A 15,193-nucleotide genomic window follows, 5' to 3' on the forward strand; every position below is an offset into this window, starting at 1 on the left:
AATAATATGCTAAGGTTCTTCAGGTGATATTCATAGAAGTGAACAACCCTTTTGTCATTTATACATTAGTCAAGAAGCAAGCCAGCCAGCCAGCATCCATACATCACATTATGGTTACTGAAGTGTCTGTATGATTCCTATAAGATCTTTTTGAATTTTCACAAGAAATCTGGAATCTGGCAATGCCATGTATTGATTGTGTGACTAACTATGCTACCTCTGCGGGCTTCAGGTATCACCTCAGTAGTGACACTGACACTAGCTAAATGCAAAACTAGTGAAAAACAGTGAGAAAAGATGAGGAGGGGGGAAAAATGTCAGTGTCCTCCACCTGTAAATCATTCCTGTTTTGGGGGTTGTCTCATTGTTGCCCCTCTAGTGCACCTGTTGTTAATTTCATCAACGCCAAAGCAGCTTAAACTGATTAACAGCCCCCTCTGATACTTAACTGACCAGATCAATATCCCAGAAGTCTAACTAAATAGGTGTTATATCTCGAGCAATGTATTACTATTTCCTATTTGTATAGGTTAAAAAGGCAGATCAGTACGGTCTAAAAAATTAATTGATAAAACAAGAAAGTACAAATCTCAAATAAGCCCGCTAACAAATATATTCAAGATCTAATATTCCACCAATATGTTCCCAATCAGCTGTTTTCTTTAAAATAAATGAAAGCTCTAGATTATGCTTTGCCGGGATCCACTATAAAACTGGCCATCTCCTATTATTCGTGACAACATAGAGATAAAGAGCAGAAATGATGAAAATAATGTTCAAGAATTTCAGAGTCCTTGTAGAAATAAGTTATTTTCAATCCTTTATGTTAGCGTTCAAACTACACGGCACACATTTTATTGTGAAAAGAAGAAGTTAAGTCTGTTATTCTAGGCTGAAACAAGTGAAACGAAGGAGGAATGTGTGTGTGTGTGTGTGTGTGGGGGGGGGGGGGGGCAAATGGCATAGAAGATGAAAAGTAAACTGGATAGTACCACCAGAGGCAGACAAACTCCTTAGCTTTGACTGCTGCTTGCCACCAGAGATGGCAGTAAACAGCTGTCTAATCCTTCCCCCTCAGTTGCCCTTTTTTTTTCTCCTTTCGTTTTTCTTTCTCTCGCCTCCTCTCTTCCTCTCTTTTCCCTTTCCTCTCCGTTCACCCTCCATCTCCGCTGTGCACGCCTGCCTGTCTCTTCATGTGCTGAGAGGGATGCGATTGGGGGGTGGGGGGAGGGGTGGTGACAGGGGTTTGGCCCGAGACAACAATACCCTACACCTTGGCATTGATGCTGACAAATTCAAGTATGCACGAAAACACACAGAAGTGCGTGCACACACAACACACATATGACCCACATGTGCATTTGCTGCCTTCCCGGGGATGGTTTACTGGCATGAGTGTGTGTGTGTCTGAGCAAGGGAACAAAGGGGTCACCATTTGGACGAAGAGAAAAGGGCTGTGTGTGTACATGCGTGGATGTGAGGGTCGTTTGTGCACCTCAGTGTGTGTGTGTGAGAGTGTGAGTGGGTGTGTGTTGGGCCTCTTGCAGCAGTCCTCCCCATTTGAGCAAAGTGACTGGCAAACACAGACCTGTTTGTCTCTGTTTGTTTCCTTTTGAACTGCTTTCCTTTGAGCCTCCTTTCCGCCCCTCATACATTATTGCACAGCAGCCAACCTTGGCGCCTCAGTAAAAGATTAACTAAGCTGTCCTATTACAGTAAAGGAAATCTTCCGAGCAGCACTGTAATTTCATAGTCATGTTAAGGCAACGATTAATCAATTATTCACTCCGCCTTTAATTTTTTTTATTGTATTGAGAAGAAAATGAATGTTAATGGAAGCAGCAGCAGAAGCACAGGCTCAACCGCAGCGGCACAGGCAGAAATACAATACTTGTGTGTATGCACATCGTTAGTGCTGAAATGATTAAACGATCAATCAAAGTGTCCAGCCACTGACATGTGATCGAGCAAATATAGCGCACACTTACCTACCAAACTCTCTTAACCTTAAAGATCTATTTACCTTCTTTGGCTTCTCTCACTATTACCTTAAATATTAAATTTAAATAAATAAAAAAATACAGTAACCAAATAATATAATAAGTATTTTAGGAGCAGAAAAAGGAAACAGGTCTCATTGGTGTTGTTAAATTCAGTATCAAATCCAAATGAGCCTTTCGTTCTGTTTGTGTATTTTTCTAAAGTCTTTCCTGGAGCGTTTTGCTTCAGCTTCATAGTGATGGAGAGAAAACATGTCATGCAATCAAGAACTGCACCAGGTCTGCGGGAACACTGATTACACAGCTTCTTAAAGCCCCCTCGGCCACCAGGACTCACCACCCGACACCTACCCAAGTTTAGCATTCCCTAAATCAGCTTCTTGCTTACAGTGATGGGGTCCCTCAGGTTTGGCTTGCAGTGGTTGGAAGAGGACTGGGCTGTGACCTCACGTACAGTATTTACCTTTGGAAAGCAGATGTTAAACTCTCTTGTCAGAAAAAAAATCATCTTAAAAAGCTACACACGGCAGACCGGATCTCTGGCTTTGACGTTTCCTACGCGATCTCCACCCACAGTTCCCCGGGAATCTGCTATAGCGCTAAACTCTCATTAGAATTCCCCTGGCTGGCCTCCTCTTTTCGATATGGTAATTAGCAATGACTAATGACTTTAGCAAGTGTAAAAAATGAGCCAGTAATGGCCACATTACAATGGATTAGGAATTACAGAGGTTTAAATGAGAAAGAAAATGGTCTCTAATTATGGTGTGATTCTAAGACAAATCAGGGATGGTACAGGAGTTTTCTGATATGCAGCTTTTTTTTTCTTGTTTCCTTCTTCTAAATTAGTAGCCGTATGTTCTCAATGACTGGGAACGGCCACTCCCAGTGTGTTTCCACAGGCGAGCCTTCTTACATGCAACGGCATGAAACAACAGAAACGGCAAAAAGGGAGTGAGAGAGTAGCAAAGTGGAACTGGTGAGGTTATTGTGCCACTAAGCAGAAATATATATATAGATATAATCCGAGATAGAGTGATTATATCTGAGCTAATCATCCCCTGCTCTGGTGAACTGCGAAAAACATCCTTAGCAAAAACAACTCATTAGACGTGGAAATGAAGAAAGCGGTATAAAGAAGAAAGGACCACTATTCAATCAACACAATGAGACTGCAGAAGATAAAGTGGCCGTGCGTGTGTGTGTGGTGCAACAACCAAGTCAAGGGTTACTCCATTAGTTATTCTAGCATAATATAGCACACAGGGCTCTACAGTCATAATTCCGAGTTGTGTGTAAACATTATTTGTATTCTGTTTTGAAGGAGCTGAAGGTTTGAACAGGCCGTGAGAACTGAGGTGAATCATTTTTAATACCTTACTTGATGCGTTTGTCACACAGTGCTGGCACAGGATGATGGCCTGCATTACATTTGAATGAAATTAGAGAAGAAGAAGAAAAATAATAACTCCATAATTTATTCTTTTATTTGGAGGATTAAATGATTCTACTTATATTTCCTTTAAGAGTCCTTCTACTCACTTACTGTATATCACAGGGCTTTTGTTAATGAGCCTTTTCCCCAACTATGCCTCCACTGCTTGTAAATGTTATGGGTTGATAAAATTTTATTTAAGCTTTCTCCACAGTCTCCTTAGCAAATTAAAAAAAACAAACAAAAAACAGGCGGCTCAAATCATGCCTAATTGCACAGGTATGCTGGGATAATGAACCAGAATAGTATATTTATGAGTGCTGAACTTTTTTATGTAAAGCTGCCTCAATATAGGTCGCTGCAGTTGCAGAAAGCACATGCACGACCCCGGTCACGGGTTCAGAGCTCAGCGCAGACGTGGCAGCTTTGGCTTGATGTGCCACACACGATGCTTTTAGTGCACAGAAAGACAACAGACGCACACTTGTCTGACGCTTTTAGTGTGTTCTTGATATTGCCAAAGGAGCCTCGGGGGAACAGTAACACACTACGGCCGATATTGTTGCAAAGCCGCAGGTTTTGCTTTTGTGTGCTTGCGCTTTTGTTGCAAAGACCATCTCCATCTAAAGGTCAGCATTACCATGCCATTGAGCTGAAAAGAGAATATTATGGTAATGTTACCAGCCTGAAGCAAACACACCACAAGCTTGTAATTATACTCATTCAAGTAGACTATGGGAAAAAAACAAAACAACACTGACAAAAGCATTATGATTTCAAACGCTTTGTAATTATTTAATGCATGTTTCTTTCAATAAGAAGCAGTAAAGTTAACAGGCTGCTTTGCAACATATGGCTCATTTTGGAGCGGTCATGCGTGAATGCAAAACAAAACAAAACTTCAGCTTGCAGCCACCGCACGCTGCCGGTGCAGGGGAATCGATATAATTGAGATGCAACTCTAATCGTTATATCTGTGTCCGCACACTTGTTTGCTGAATGATGCTGCGGATTGCTGTCTTAGCCTCAAGTAACCTGAGAAAAGACAGTTCTGGCAATCTGTGAGAGTGCTCAGCTCCGCGCCCACACACATACGCAAAGCCTCTTAGTCACTCCAGCTAGAAAAACAGGCAAATACATCACAACTGTTTCCCGCAAATCAATGCCATCAACACGCGTGTAAGCGGACTGACAGTGCGTTCAGGCTTTCTGAGCATTAATACAAAAAAGAAAAAAGAAAAGGAGATGCTGTATGTGTGCATTTGAGTGAAGTTCTGCACATCAGAGAGACTTGAAGGGAAACTGCTATGATTTAAAAAAAAAAAAAATCTCTTTACGGTTGCTATGGTGACACACTCTGCACTCAAAACAGTACAGCTGAGCTGAGAGAGATTTTAGTCATCTCACTCCTCCTCCTCTCACTCTTTTTCCTCTCACTACATATATAAGGGCATCCACCCCTATAGTAGAGTGGGCCTGCCATCACAAAGAGAAAACTCTCATCAACTCGCAGGCCCTCTCATAAGCCTCACAGCATCGCATCTTTCCAGTCAAATAACTGGCAGTGTTTACACTGGCCCAGGTAGATTTCCCATGTGGCCTCGAGCTCGGTGTATTATTCATGGTTGCAAGAAATATATCCGTATACTGTCACAGCTTGATTACAGCAAAAAGAAAAAAAAAGCCCTCTCTGCATGTGGAAATGTATGTGTGCTCGTGCGTGCGTGTGCCTCGGTGGTTTCTGTTGGCGAGTGTGCATGCATGTAAGATCAAAAAGTTGCCTTCATGCGATCTCCGAATAAATAAAACATAAGTTGTGCCGTGAACTAAACCGAGCCGTATCTTTATGAATAAATCATCCCTTCCTGAACCCCCACCCCCCCACTCTCTCCAAAAAACTGCTTTATAGCAGCTAACTTATTCCACAATTATGTAACTCGGTGGCGTGTAACACAGTCTATTTTCTCAGTGCTCGCGACATTAATAACAACAATAAACACAGTGTGACATCCCGCTTGATCCCTGTGCAAGATCAATAATTCCCTTGATCACAAGAGTTCACCTGGTTCGTCACTGAGGGTTTGGTTAGCAGCCGAACAATAGCTTTCATGTCAGAAATAATGGGTGTGCCTGCATTATGTGGGAAACCTTTAATTTCAAGTGCAGTGTGCTGCGGGTGAGTCTGTGTTTGGGTTGAAAGGAAGAGGAAAGGAACACGTACAATATTCAGTTTGAAGCGTGAGCCATTTTGAAAGCTCTTCTCAAAATGGAATGAAGACAAACCTATAGGGTATCTATATCTAAACAAATAAAGTGATCACATCCTAAATGTTCTGGAAAAAAGTGACCCAATGCAAAATAAATGTTGAGTCAATGTTACAACAATGTTAAAACCTGACGATGTAATAGTAATGACATTAAAAGAACACAATAATATAATTGATCGATGATGATCTTTCTATAGTTGATCAGGTGACAATGAGGTTGAAAAGTCATGGATTTATAGCTGACCGGGAAATTATATTGAAATGTGGTGGATTTTATAGTTTAAATACCACAGAAGTTCAGTTGATTAGAAGTCATAAATTCAACAATGTGTCAGTATTAAACTGCAAAAATGATCAAGACTCAAAGGTAGAATTCAGGTTGACACTAAAACTTTGATTTAACATATTTTCAATTATTGTTTGCGATCTGGGTCGGGTTTCAATGAGACTCTGATAAAAGTTGTCTGTGCTTACATAAGTCAACAAATAAGTAATGGAGGCTTAAGTTGACACATTGACGGCAGAAAGTCAGCATCTCAACAGATGATCCAGATAATCCACGGAAAGCAGGGAAATAATGAACACTATGCTTGTGTTACACATAGTACTTGATCTGAAAATTTGACTGTTATGTTTTTGCTTCACGTAATGCTGGAGAAATGCAGAACAGAGAAATCAAAAATTCCCTGAGAAAACTGAGTGTTTAAACTCCAGAGGTGTGGACTCGAGTCACATGACTTGGACTCGAGTCAGACTCGAGTCATTAATTTTATGACTTTAGACTTGACTTGAAAAAATGTTGTAAGACTTGTGACTTGACTTGGACTTTTACACCAATGACTTGGGACTTGAATTGGACTTGAACCGGTTTACTTGAAAAGACTTGATATTTTACCCCAAATATAAAATTTAACATGCATATTATATAGAGATTGAAAATGTGACGTCATTCACGGGTAGAACCGCAAAGGATTCTGGGAACTCGTGGCAAGCGGTACTAGCGCACGCAGGCTTTCAATTGAAATCAGTCACACAGCGATAAAAAGAAACACAAAAATGTCAAGAAGCCGTTGTATTATTAACTGCAATAGCCGGTCGCATGACAGCCACGGGAAGCCGACGGGTAAAGAGATCGGTTGTTATCGGATTACGTCGTTGAAGAGAAATTGTTCGAGCCATGTTTCCGAAGTAACAAAGACGCGACTGGATTGCAGCCATTCAAAGATCAAATATAACGTCCCAGAACCCTCCAGCTCACAGGTTAGTCTGCTCCAAGCATTTCCACAAAGGTCAGTCTGCTGTTGTAGTTAATGCGTCATTTTCATAACATAATTGGTGATATAGGTTACAAGCAAGTCTGGCGCTGAACAGAAATTGTCGCGCTATGCTCCTTTATTTATTGTGCATAAATAGTGAATTGTCCTGACACAATATTGCGTTTCGCTTCTGTTATTACCATGGTACATTGACAAAAACATATACTTTTATTCACAGAATAAAACAGTTGTTTTGTATCACTAATTGTCCAGTGCGATTACAGCATACAATATTATTGTCATTGCAACATTTCTGTAAGGCGTACCAGAAATTATTTCCACTACTAATTAATTACCGTTGAGCTCAAAGGTCCTATTAATAAACGGTTAACGATTGTGTATTTATGACGACGATTTGTGAGACTGGTAAACTTATGATACGTACGATGGTCTTTCGTTCTACACGGTGCATTTCAAGGTCCTGCACCCATCCGTCGGTAAACTGTACCTGGGCTTGTTGCAGTGACCGGAAGTTACTAAACTTCACGAGTGTATGCACTCACTCCAAGAACCGTATAATTATAAATATGCATATAAATATGCTACGATGAGATAGCTGACTTCATCTAACTAGCAAATGTTGTCCAGGCTACGTTGGTGATGCAGTTTTTTTAATGTATATGATATTTTTGTCATGCGATTTTAAAGCCGGTGTTGTGCCAAAAAGTGATTGTCTGCCAAAAAGTGATTTCCAGTGTTTCTGTGTATTTTTTATGTGTAATATCTTTACGTATGTTCGTAAATAGACTTCGGTGAACAGGGGATACAAAGGGGTTACATAAAGAATTAAAAAATTATCTGTTTTTTAAGTATCTTTACAACTTGTACTTACATTATAACCAATCCGGTCCTTTATCCCCACTTAAAATATTTTTACAGAACTATTGTAATATTTGCTGCCATTTCTGCTGTCCTGTTGGGCAACTTACTCTTACAAAATACATTTTTAATGTTAATGAGATTTTTTTTTACTGCATAAATAAAGGTTATATAAAAGTCGCTGCCAAAAACTGATTGCGGCTTGTATCTTGCTACACGAATGTTGTTTGTGGCTCAAGATGACTTTATGTCATCCATAAGGGATGCATTTGACATATGTTTAACATATTATAGCCCAACAAGTTACTTATAGCACTTTAAATATGAGCAATCGCTTTTTGGCAAATACCGGAAATCAGTTTTTGGCAGACAATCACTTTTTGGCACAACACCGGTCCTACAACCGCATCCAAGAATGACATGCAGCTTATCTCAGAACTGTCGGTGAAAATTATTCTTGGAGCTAGGTTTAATTGAGCTGCATTTTAAAGAGGTGCAATTTCACAATTTGTGTATATTTTCTAAGTTCACTATTTTGTCATGTGTTGAGAAAAACACAGATTTAAAAATTACATGGTCTAATATTTACATTTAGCATAACTGCAACATACTTTTTTTTTTTTTTTTTTTAAAGACTCGAAAGGACTTGAAATTCAAAATTTCAGACTTGTGACTTGACTCGGACTTTTACACCAGTGACTTGAGACTCGACTCTGACTTGCCTGACATTACTTGAGACTTGACTTGAGACTTGAGGATAAAGACTTGAGACTTACTTGAGACTTGCAAAACAATGACTTGGTCCCACCTCTGTTAAACTCTCCTTTTTAGTGCAGTAGCAAAAAAAATAAATACTGACCCTGCTGGGGTTACATTATACGCCTCGTATACAATCCGTTATTGAATGATTCTGACCGCCAGCCTGAGACATTGCTGCTGGCAGGAAGGGTGTGAGTGACAGGGCTGATTTATTTCAGTCTACAGTCATATAACGGAGGGAACGCAGACACCTGAGGACCAGAGTGAACTCCACGGGGCCATGCATTTCAGACAAACGCGCACCTATGAGGAGACACGGACGACAGATGCCGACTTAAACATATCCAAACACATTCACCTGAAGAACACTACGCTCTTTTACTCAAATCCACTCAATATTTCCCTCATTGCATCTTCCCTGCTGCGCTTAAAATATAGTACAAGGAAAAAACTAGCTCTTCACTGTAACACAAGTATAGTGCTCATTATTTCCGTGCCTTCCATGGATTATTTGGATCATCTGTTGAGATTTTGACTTCGCCTGCGATGCGTTAACTTAAGCCTCCATTACTTTGGCAGGGTTCATATGAAGAGTGAGGGCCAAGCCTTGCAACAATACTACAGCTCAATGTTGATGCGATTAGCTAGTTTGAATCTGTTCGCAGGAGGCAGACAACTGCAGGGTTAACCAAAGCCCTGTGTTTTATTCACATTTTATGGATGTGCGACTGTTTAGGATGAGAGAGGTGAGGGTTTTTCACCTCTGAAGAACGGAGAACAGAGTTTATTAGCGAATGCTAGGACTGAGAAGAAGTAAAGAACGAGGAAGTTAACGGGTGCACAGATGAATGGAGAATTCTTTGGGTGTTTATGTTTGTGTGTGTGTTTGTGTGTGGTGAGGGTGAGGGTCAGTCTTGGAATCCACCTGTCTGCAGAGATAAACACAAGAAGGGCCCAACAGCACAGACTGGGGCTTATGGGAGGGCCTGACTGACAGTGCTGACATTTAGAAAGAGCACAGTAAACATGGCCTTGCACAGAATAAATAGCAGGGGGAGCAGTTTGGCCAATACACACACAATCACGTACTGTACGCATTAATGCATCGCATCAGTTTGAAGCATAAATTAATACAAGTGAGTCTATGCATGTGCACAGAGAAACAGAGCTGCATGTACACCTTGATGCACAGGTACACTGTAGACTGTTCCAATCTGATAGCCTACTATTAGAGCGCTGACAAAGAAAATGGCAATAAGTGTTTGCTTTTAATAGAACCAGGCTACACACACACACACAGATACAGGCTGACGAGAAAATTAAACACGCCTACTGATTAATCCAGGACAGAGTGGATCATCAGTGTTGTTCCTTGGCCTTTTGTCTCTGATTAAATGGAGAAGTATGAAGAGAGAAGTGCTTCAGGCTGCCTACCACAGAGCTGAATGCACCTCTAGAACAATCTGTTCTCACCTATTAGCAATAAAGGCACAGCGATGAGAGGTTTACAGGCACTGACTGGGAAATGTCAGCAAATTCAGAAACATAATGTCTTTTACGTAGTTTTATTCTGAAATGTATTAATTAACCATCTATCTATCTATCTATCTATCTATCTATCCATCCATCCATCCATCCATCCATCCATCCATCCATCCATCCATCCATCTATCTATCTATCTATCTATCTATCTATCTATCTATCCATCTATCCATCCATCCATCCATCCATCCATCCATCTATCTTCAACCCTACATTTAGGCATGTAGAAGTGGTCAAGACGACGGGCTCGTCTGAGTATTTCAAAAGCTACTGTAATTTTCTCATAACCACATCTAGGGTTTACAGAGCATGGTCTAAAAAAAGAGAAAATATCCATTGAGCGGCAGTTCTCTGGGTGAAAATACCTTGTTGATGTCAGAGGTTAGAAGAGAATATCCAGACTGCTTTGAGCTGATAGAACGGGAACAGCAACTCTGTTATTAAACTTGTTAAAACCAAGCCATGCAGGAGAGGATCTAGGTACCCCTCCTGTCAGCTACGAACCGGAAACTGAGGCTACAGCCAAACTGAGTATTGTTGGTGACGATGCCCATCACTTTATGACCACAGCCCATCTTCTGATGGCTGCTTGCAGCAGGATAACGCACCGTGTCGAAAAGCTCAAATCATTGCTAACATTACAATGTGTTCCTTGTGCTCACAAGGCCTCCATAGTCATACAAATCATATCCGTTCAACAGATCACCTTTGGAATGTGGTTAAACAGCACACTTATATCATGGATGTGTAACCAACACAGCTGCAGCAACTCTGTGATGTAATATGTCAATACGGACCCTAATCTGCTTTATGTCAAATATTATTTCATATAGTCATATATATCCACATAGTCACTTTGTATATCAGCTGCTACCAAATTAACAAGTTCTTAATTAACTAGTTAGAGCTACAACATCAGACAAATCAATATTGTTGATGCTTTAAAAAAAACTAACCTAAGATCAGCCAATCGGCAAGGATAATGCTGATTGGCTGTGCTGCTTACATATGTGCTTACATAATAACCAACAAGTGAGTATCTAGGATTTCATAAGCGGTATTTGCTAAGACATCAATAACATTGCTCCAAAAAATACACGCACAATTCTGAGTGAGAAGTGTTATTTTGTACTTTAGCAAAGTTTTGAATATACAAAATGTTAAAAAAGTGACTTGTGCCTGACAAGGTATCCTCGCTCTAAAGCACACTCTATTTTATTGTCTCTTTCTCTCTAAATGGGACCATAACATACAAAATGAACATAACGCCATATTGAAAAAGACCTGAAGGTAGTGCCTTAGAATATAAACTGTTAAGAGAGTTTTTACTGAGGACGTCCCTGTAATACGCCTTCTTTTCGCAATCCGGAGAGAGAAGTATGGAGGTTTTAGGCACAGCCGCACTAGCTTCCTTTTTCACACTGACAGGACATATTCAGTCTATGAATAAAGTGGAAAAAGAAAGACAGGCTGCAGCTAGGCAAGAAAAAAAAAAAGAAGATGGTCAAACCCTACCTTACATACAAGAACAAAACCTTCTCAAGAAAGAATTTTTTTGATAAAAGTAAAACTGCGTACGCTGTGTAATACTCTGTTCTTGTGAATTTGTGATGTTACAAGCACTGTTGCTTTCATCTGACAAACCGTACAGTATGTCCTTTAACTCTAGCAGAAGAACTCATAATGCTTTAGGAGACACATCAGCATGCACCAGTGTGTGTGAATATGCACTGTGCTAACTAGAGCAACTAGGTCACCCAAATTTTCAAGGGGAAGATGTTTCCTTCAGGCCAGTATTCAGCGGGGTGAAACATTCACTGTGTTGGTTTTTCAAGACACCAAGCAGGCCATGCTGATCGCTACAGCATGTCCTGCTGCACACGCTGTGACATGTGCAGTTTTTTCTTTTTAGAAAAAAAAAAGTCTGTGAATTCCCCTGACGCCCCCCCCAAAAAATCTTTTACCAAGAACCAAAAATGAACACTCAGACTCACCTTGAAAGGACACTCCAAGACAAAGAGAGGTATTTGACTGAAGTCCTTAGAGGACAAGCGCCCTTAAAGCCCAACCTCACTAATAACACTAATGAAATTCGGTTCCACCTCAAACCTATTTTACACAGAACATAAGAAAGTAGAGAGGAATGGCCTGTTTTGTCCTTTTAGCCGAAGTCAATGAAAGGTCTTGCATCCGCGGAGGTCGTCCCCCTCGCTCCTCGAGCAAAAGAAATGCAAATACTCTTAATTTTGTTTTTTTAAATTGCAAAGTACACACCATTCCACACACACAGCTCAAAGAAGGGACAATTTTAAGGAAGCACCGTGACATTCCCTGGCCCTCTCTCTTTGTGTGGCATACAAGAAAATCAATAGTTAATCCAAATGCATTTTCTGCCTGTAAGAGAAGAGCATTTGGACAATAGGCTTCATCTCACATGAAGCACAGCACAGTCTGCAGGCAGAAAACAGTAAATGTCAGATGAAGGCCTGTGGGAGGAGGAATTCACTACCTACATTATGTACTGCTGAGCACCTATGTGCCGCATGCAGGCTCGTGGGTTGCAAAGTTGTTTTGTTTTTTTCCGTTCTGTTATTTGTGCAGGGTGAGGCCAAAGTGAAGATACACCCTTTAATTTGCCACAAGAAGGAAGTCGAGATGGAACGCAACGATGCTTACGATTACACTTTCAAGACGGAGCGCTGGGATCTCCAACTTCACGGTAGCTGCTACATAATGTATATGCAGCTTAATGTTTAAAGAGACAAGAAGCTCTGTCTACGAGTGACCTAACCTGTCTCTGCTAGTTCAGAGCTTACAGTGATAACACTGACATTATCTTCTCATCTCCCCCTGTTAGCGCCTCTGGAGAGCTCAGAAAGTCGACCTCAGTGTCTCTAATTTCAGACACTTAATGAGATTTTTAATTGGTGACCTTTTGAGAACGGTTTCATACCACAGCTCATGAGAGCACTTGAGGGAAGCCAACATATAACACTCAATACTCACACCAGGATCCTTCATAGCAGCTTCTTAAGGCTCTAATATTTGCACAACCGACTGGCTAATCACTTGTGAGATGCAGAATGGCAGGAATTTTTAATTTTATAAAATACTAAAGCTTTCTACTGACTACCAGTTTTGACTGTCCTAGATTTGTGCCATGTTTTTAGCACTATGGGAATTATCTGGAAACTGAATGAGACCACAACAGTCTGCAACATGACCACATCATAAGCTGGCTCTTCTGCCCTTCATCAAAGTTTTATCACTTCTTTGTATGACAAACGGCTAAGAAAAACACAACAAAATCTCAATAAACAAAACTCAAGTGAGCTGAAAAAGAAAGCAAGTCAGCATGCTGAGGCGTTGGTGTGGCAGATAGATATGTACTACACGTAGGTGGTACTGAATGTCTCTTTGTGTACCAACAAATAAAAGCAGAGACTCAGAGGAGTATAAAGCTTCAAAATTTGTGGCCTCAGCTTCTTACCGTGGTGAAATATCACAGCCTTGCTGCATGAAGGCGCCAAGTGAAAACCAAAGGGAATTGAAGATGCCAAATTCATTGGTTTGCTCTGGACTCTGCTGGGTGGTGTTCTGCTGCGTCGGTGTCTGGCCCTGCTGCACCCCGTTGGAAGCCGCCGCTTGGGTGGGAGTCTGCGGCTCGGCTCCCTCCTCGTAGTCTTCGGCGTGCCACTCGTACGGGCTGAATCGACTGACCAGGAAGAGGACGACGCTGACGCCAATGTAGGCAAACACAATGCACATCCAGATCTCGTAAGCCAGCGGGTCCAGGAAGGAAAACACGCCAGGCTTGGATTTGGTTGGTTTCTTGATCATTATAGAGATACCCAGAGACATGAAGGGCTTGGAGAAGTCAATCACCTCTTCACGGACCAGGGTGATAGTGAGCGGAGCCACAGCCACGTCTGCTTTCTGAGGAAAGAGCACAAAGGCAGGTGTAAACAGTGCTGGATAAAGTAGCATTTCATTGAAATTCTGAGGTGGAATGATACTTGTGTTTCCTTGTTTGCAGCAAAGGTCTGAGAGGATCACCGCAACCACTCAACGTGCACTACACCGTGTCTAGATATAAATGTATTCTTGATCATTATCCAAGTGTATTGCACAACGAGAAAGCAAAAGAAAGACCAGTTCTTTCAGTTTTAAGATGGTGTCTTTATCTTCCTCCCCCTCATCACAGCACAGTTGGTACACACAGCAAAAGTTAGTCGGTAACGATCCAGGTCAAATTAAAAACACAGCACAATTTCAGACTTCTGAAGAACAAAGTGGTTAGACTGTCGAAATTGCAATTCAGAGGAACCTTTAGTAATCATATAATCACAAATTATTCTAGCAGCAAACTGTAAGGATTTGTTTCTTCCAAAGTGAACCTTGCCCAAAGTCTAACATATTAAAATTATATTTAAATAAGCAGCGCAGAATACTAATAAAAAGAAAGCAAAATAGGTAATCATCCTTAACAGGCTTGGGGCCAGTGCGGTTTTCAATGTGTTAAGACCTTCAATAATCAGTATTCACAAAAGACATTTAAAAGTTAATTTTCCAGCTTTGACTGTGGGGAAAACAAAAAGAAAATCTTAGAAGAAGCTCCACCGACTCACCCCATACACCAGCTCTCCGACCATGCCATTCCACATCTTGGTTTCGGGATCTCGGGCTCCGTACTTGCCATCTGAGACGATCTTCAGTTTGTACTGGTAGCCCACATGCTTTGCTATCTCTGCAGCCAGCTCCACGATGTAGCCCTCGTACTTATCATTCCCCACAAGCTGTTCGTGGTTCTTCTTCAGCATCACGTATGGAGACTCCTGTTGGATGTGGGGCAGCCATGAGTAAAAACAGATTTTTTATGTGTTTCTTTTTATTTTCCTAAAGTTTTAAAAATCATTTACAGGAACTCACTCAACAGCTTCTGAAATGATTTCCCTGAAATTAGTGTGCACTTTGAAAATGAAGTGCTATCTCTTGTTCTAAACCGAGGCTTAGGGCAAAAAAAAGGAAAAAAAAGCACTGGCCCCCAGATATAA

The 15,193-nt window shown here is 41.0% G+C and overlaps 1 protein-coding gene across 3 annotated transcripts in view; it reads right to left on the reverse strand.

Annotated features, from left to right (window-relative positions):
* Nucleotides 1-15,193, reverse strand: part of gria1a (glutamate receptor, ionotropic, AMPA 1a) — a 78,378-nt gene that overhangs the window by 16,053 nt on the left and 47,132 nt on the right. For all 3 annotated transcript variants that reach the window (XM_085474760.1, XM_085474753.1, XM_085474769.1), the window contains exons 10-11: nucleotides 14,768-14,974; nucleotides 13,630-14,075 (exon numbers count right to left, since the gene is read on the reverse strand). In XM_085474760.1, coding sequence (XP_085330886.1) covers nucleotides 13,630-14,075; nucleotides 14,768-14,974 — 653 coding nt within the window. The remainder of the gene's footprint in view (nucleotides 1-13,629; nucleotides 14,076-14,767; nucleotides 14,975-15,193) is intronic.

The sequence above is a fragment of the Copadichromis virginalis genome, linkage group LG2 (genome assembly GCF_057382275.1).
Source record: "Copadichromis virginalis isolate Kocher_CV1m ecotype Utaka linkage group LG2, C_Virginalis_male_GT1.1, whole genome shotgun sequence".
Taxonomy (NCBI): Eukaryota; Metazoa; Chordata; class Actinopteri; order Cichliformes; family Cichlidae; genus Copadichromis; species Copadichromis virginalis.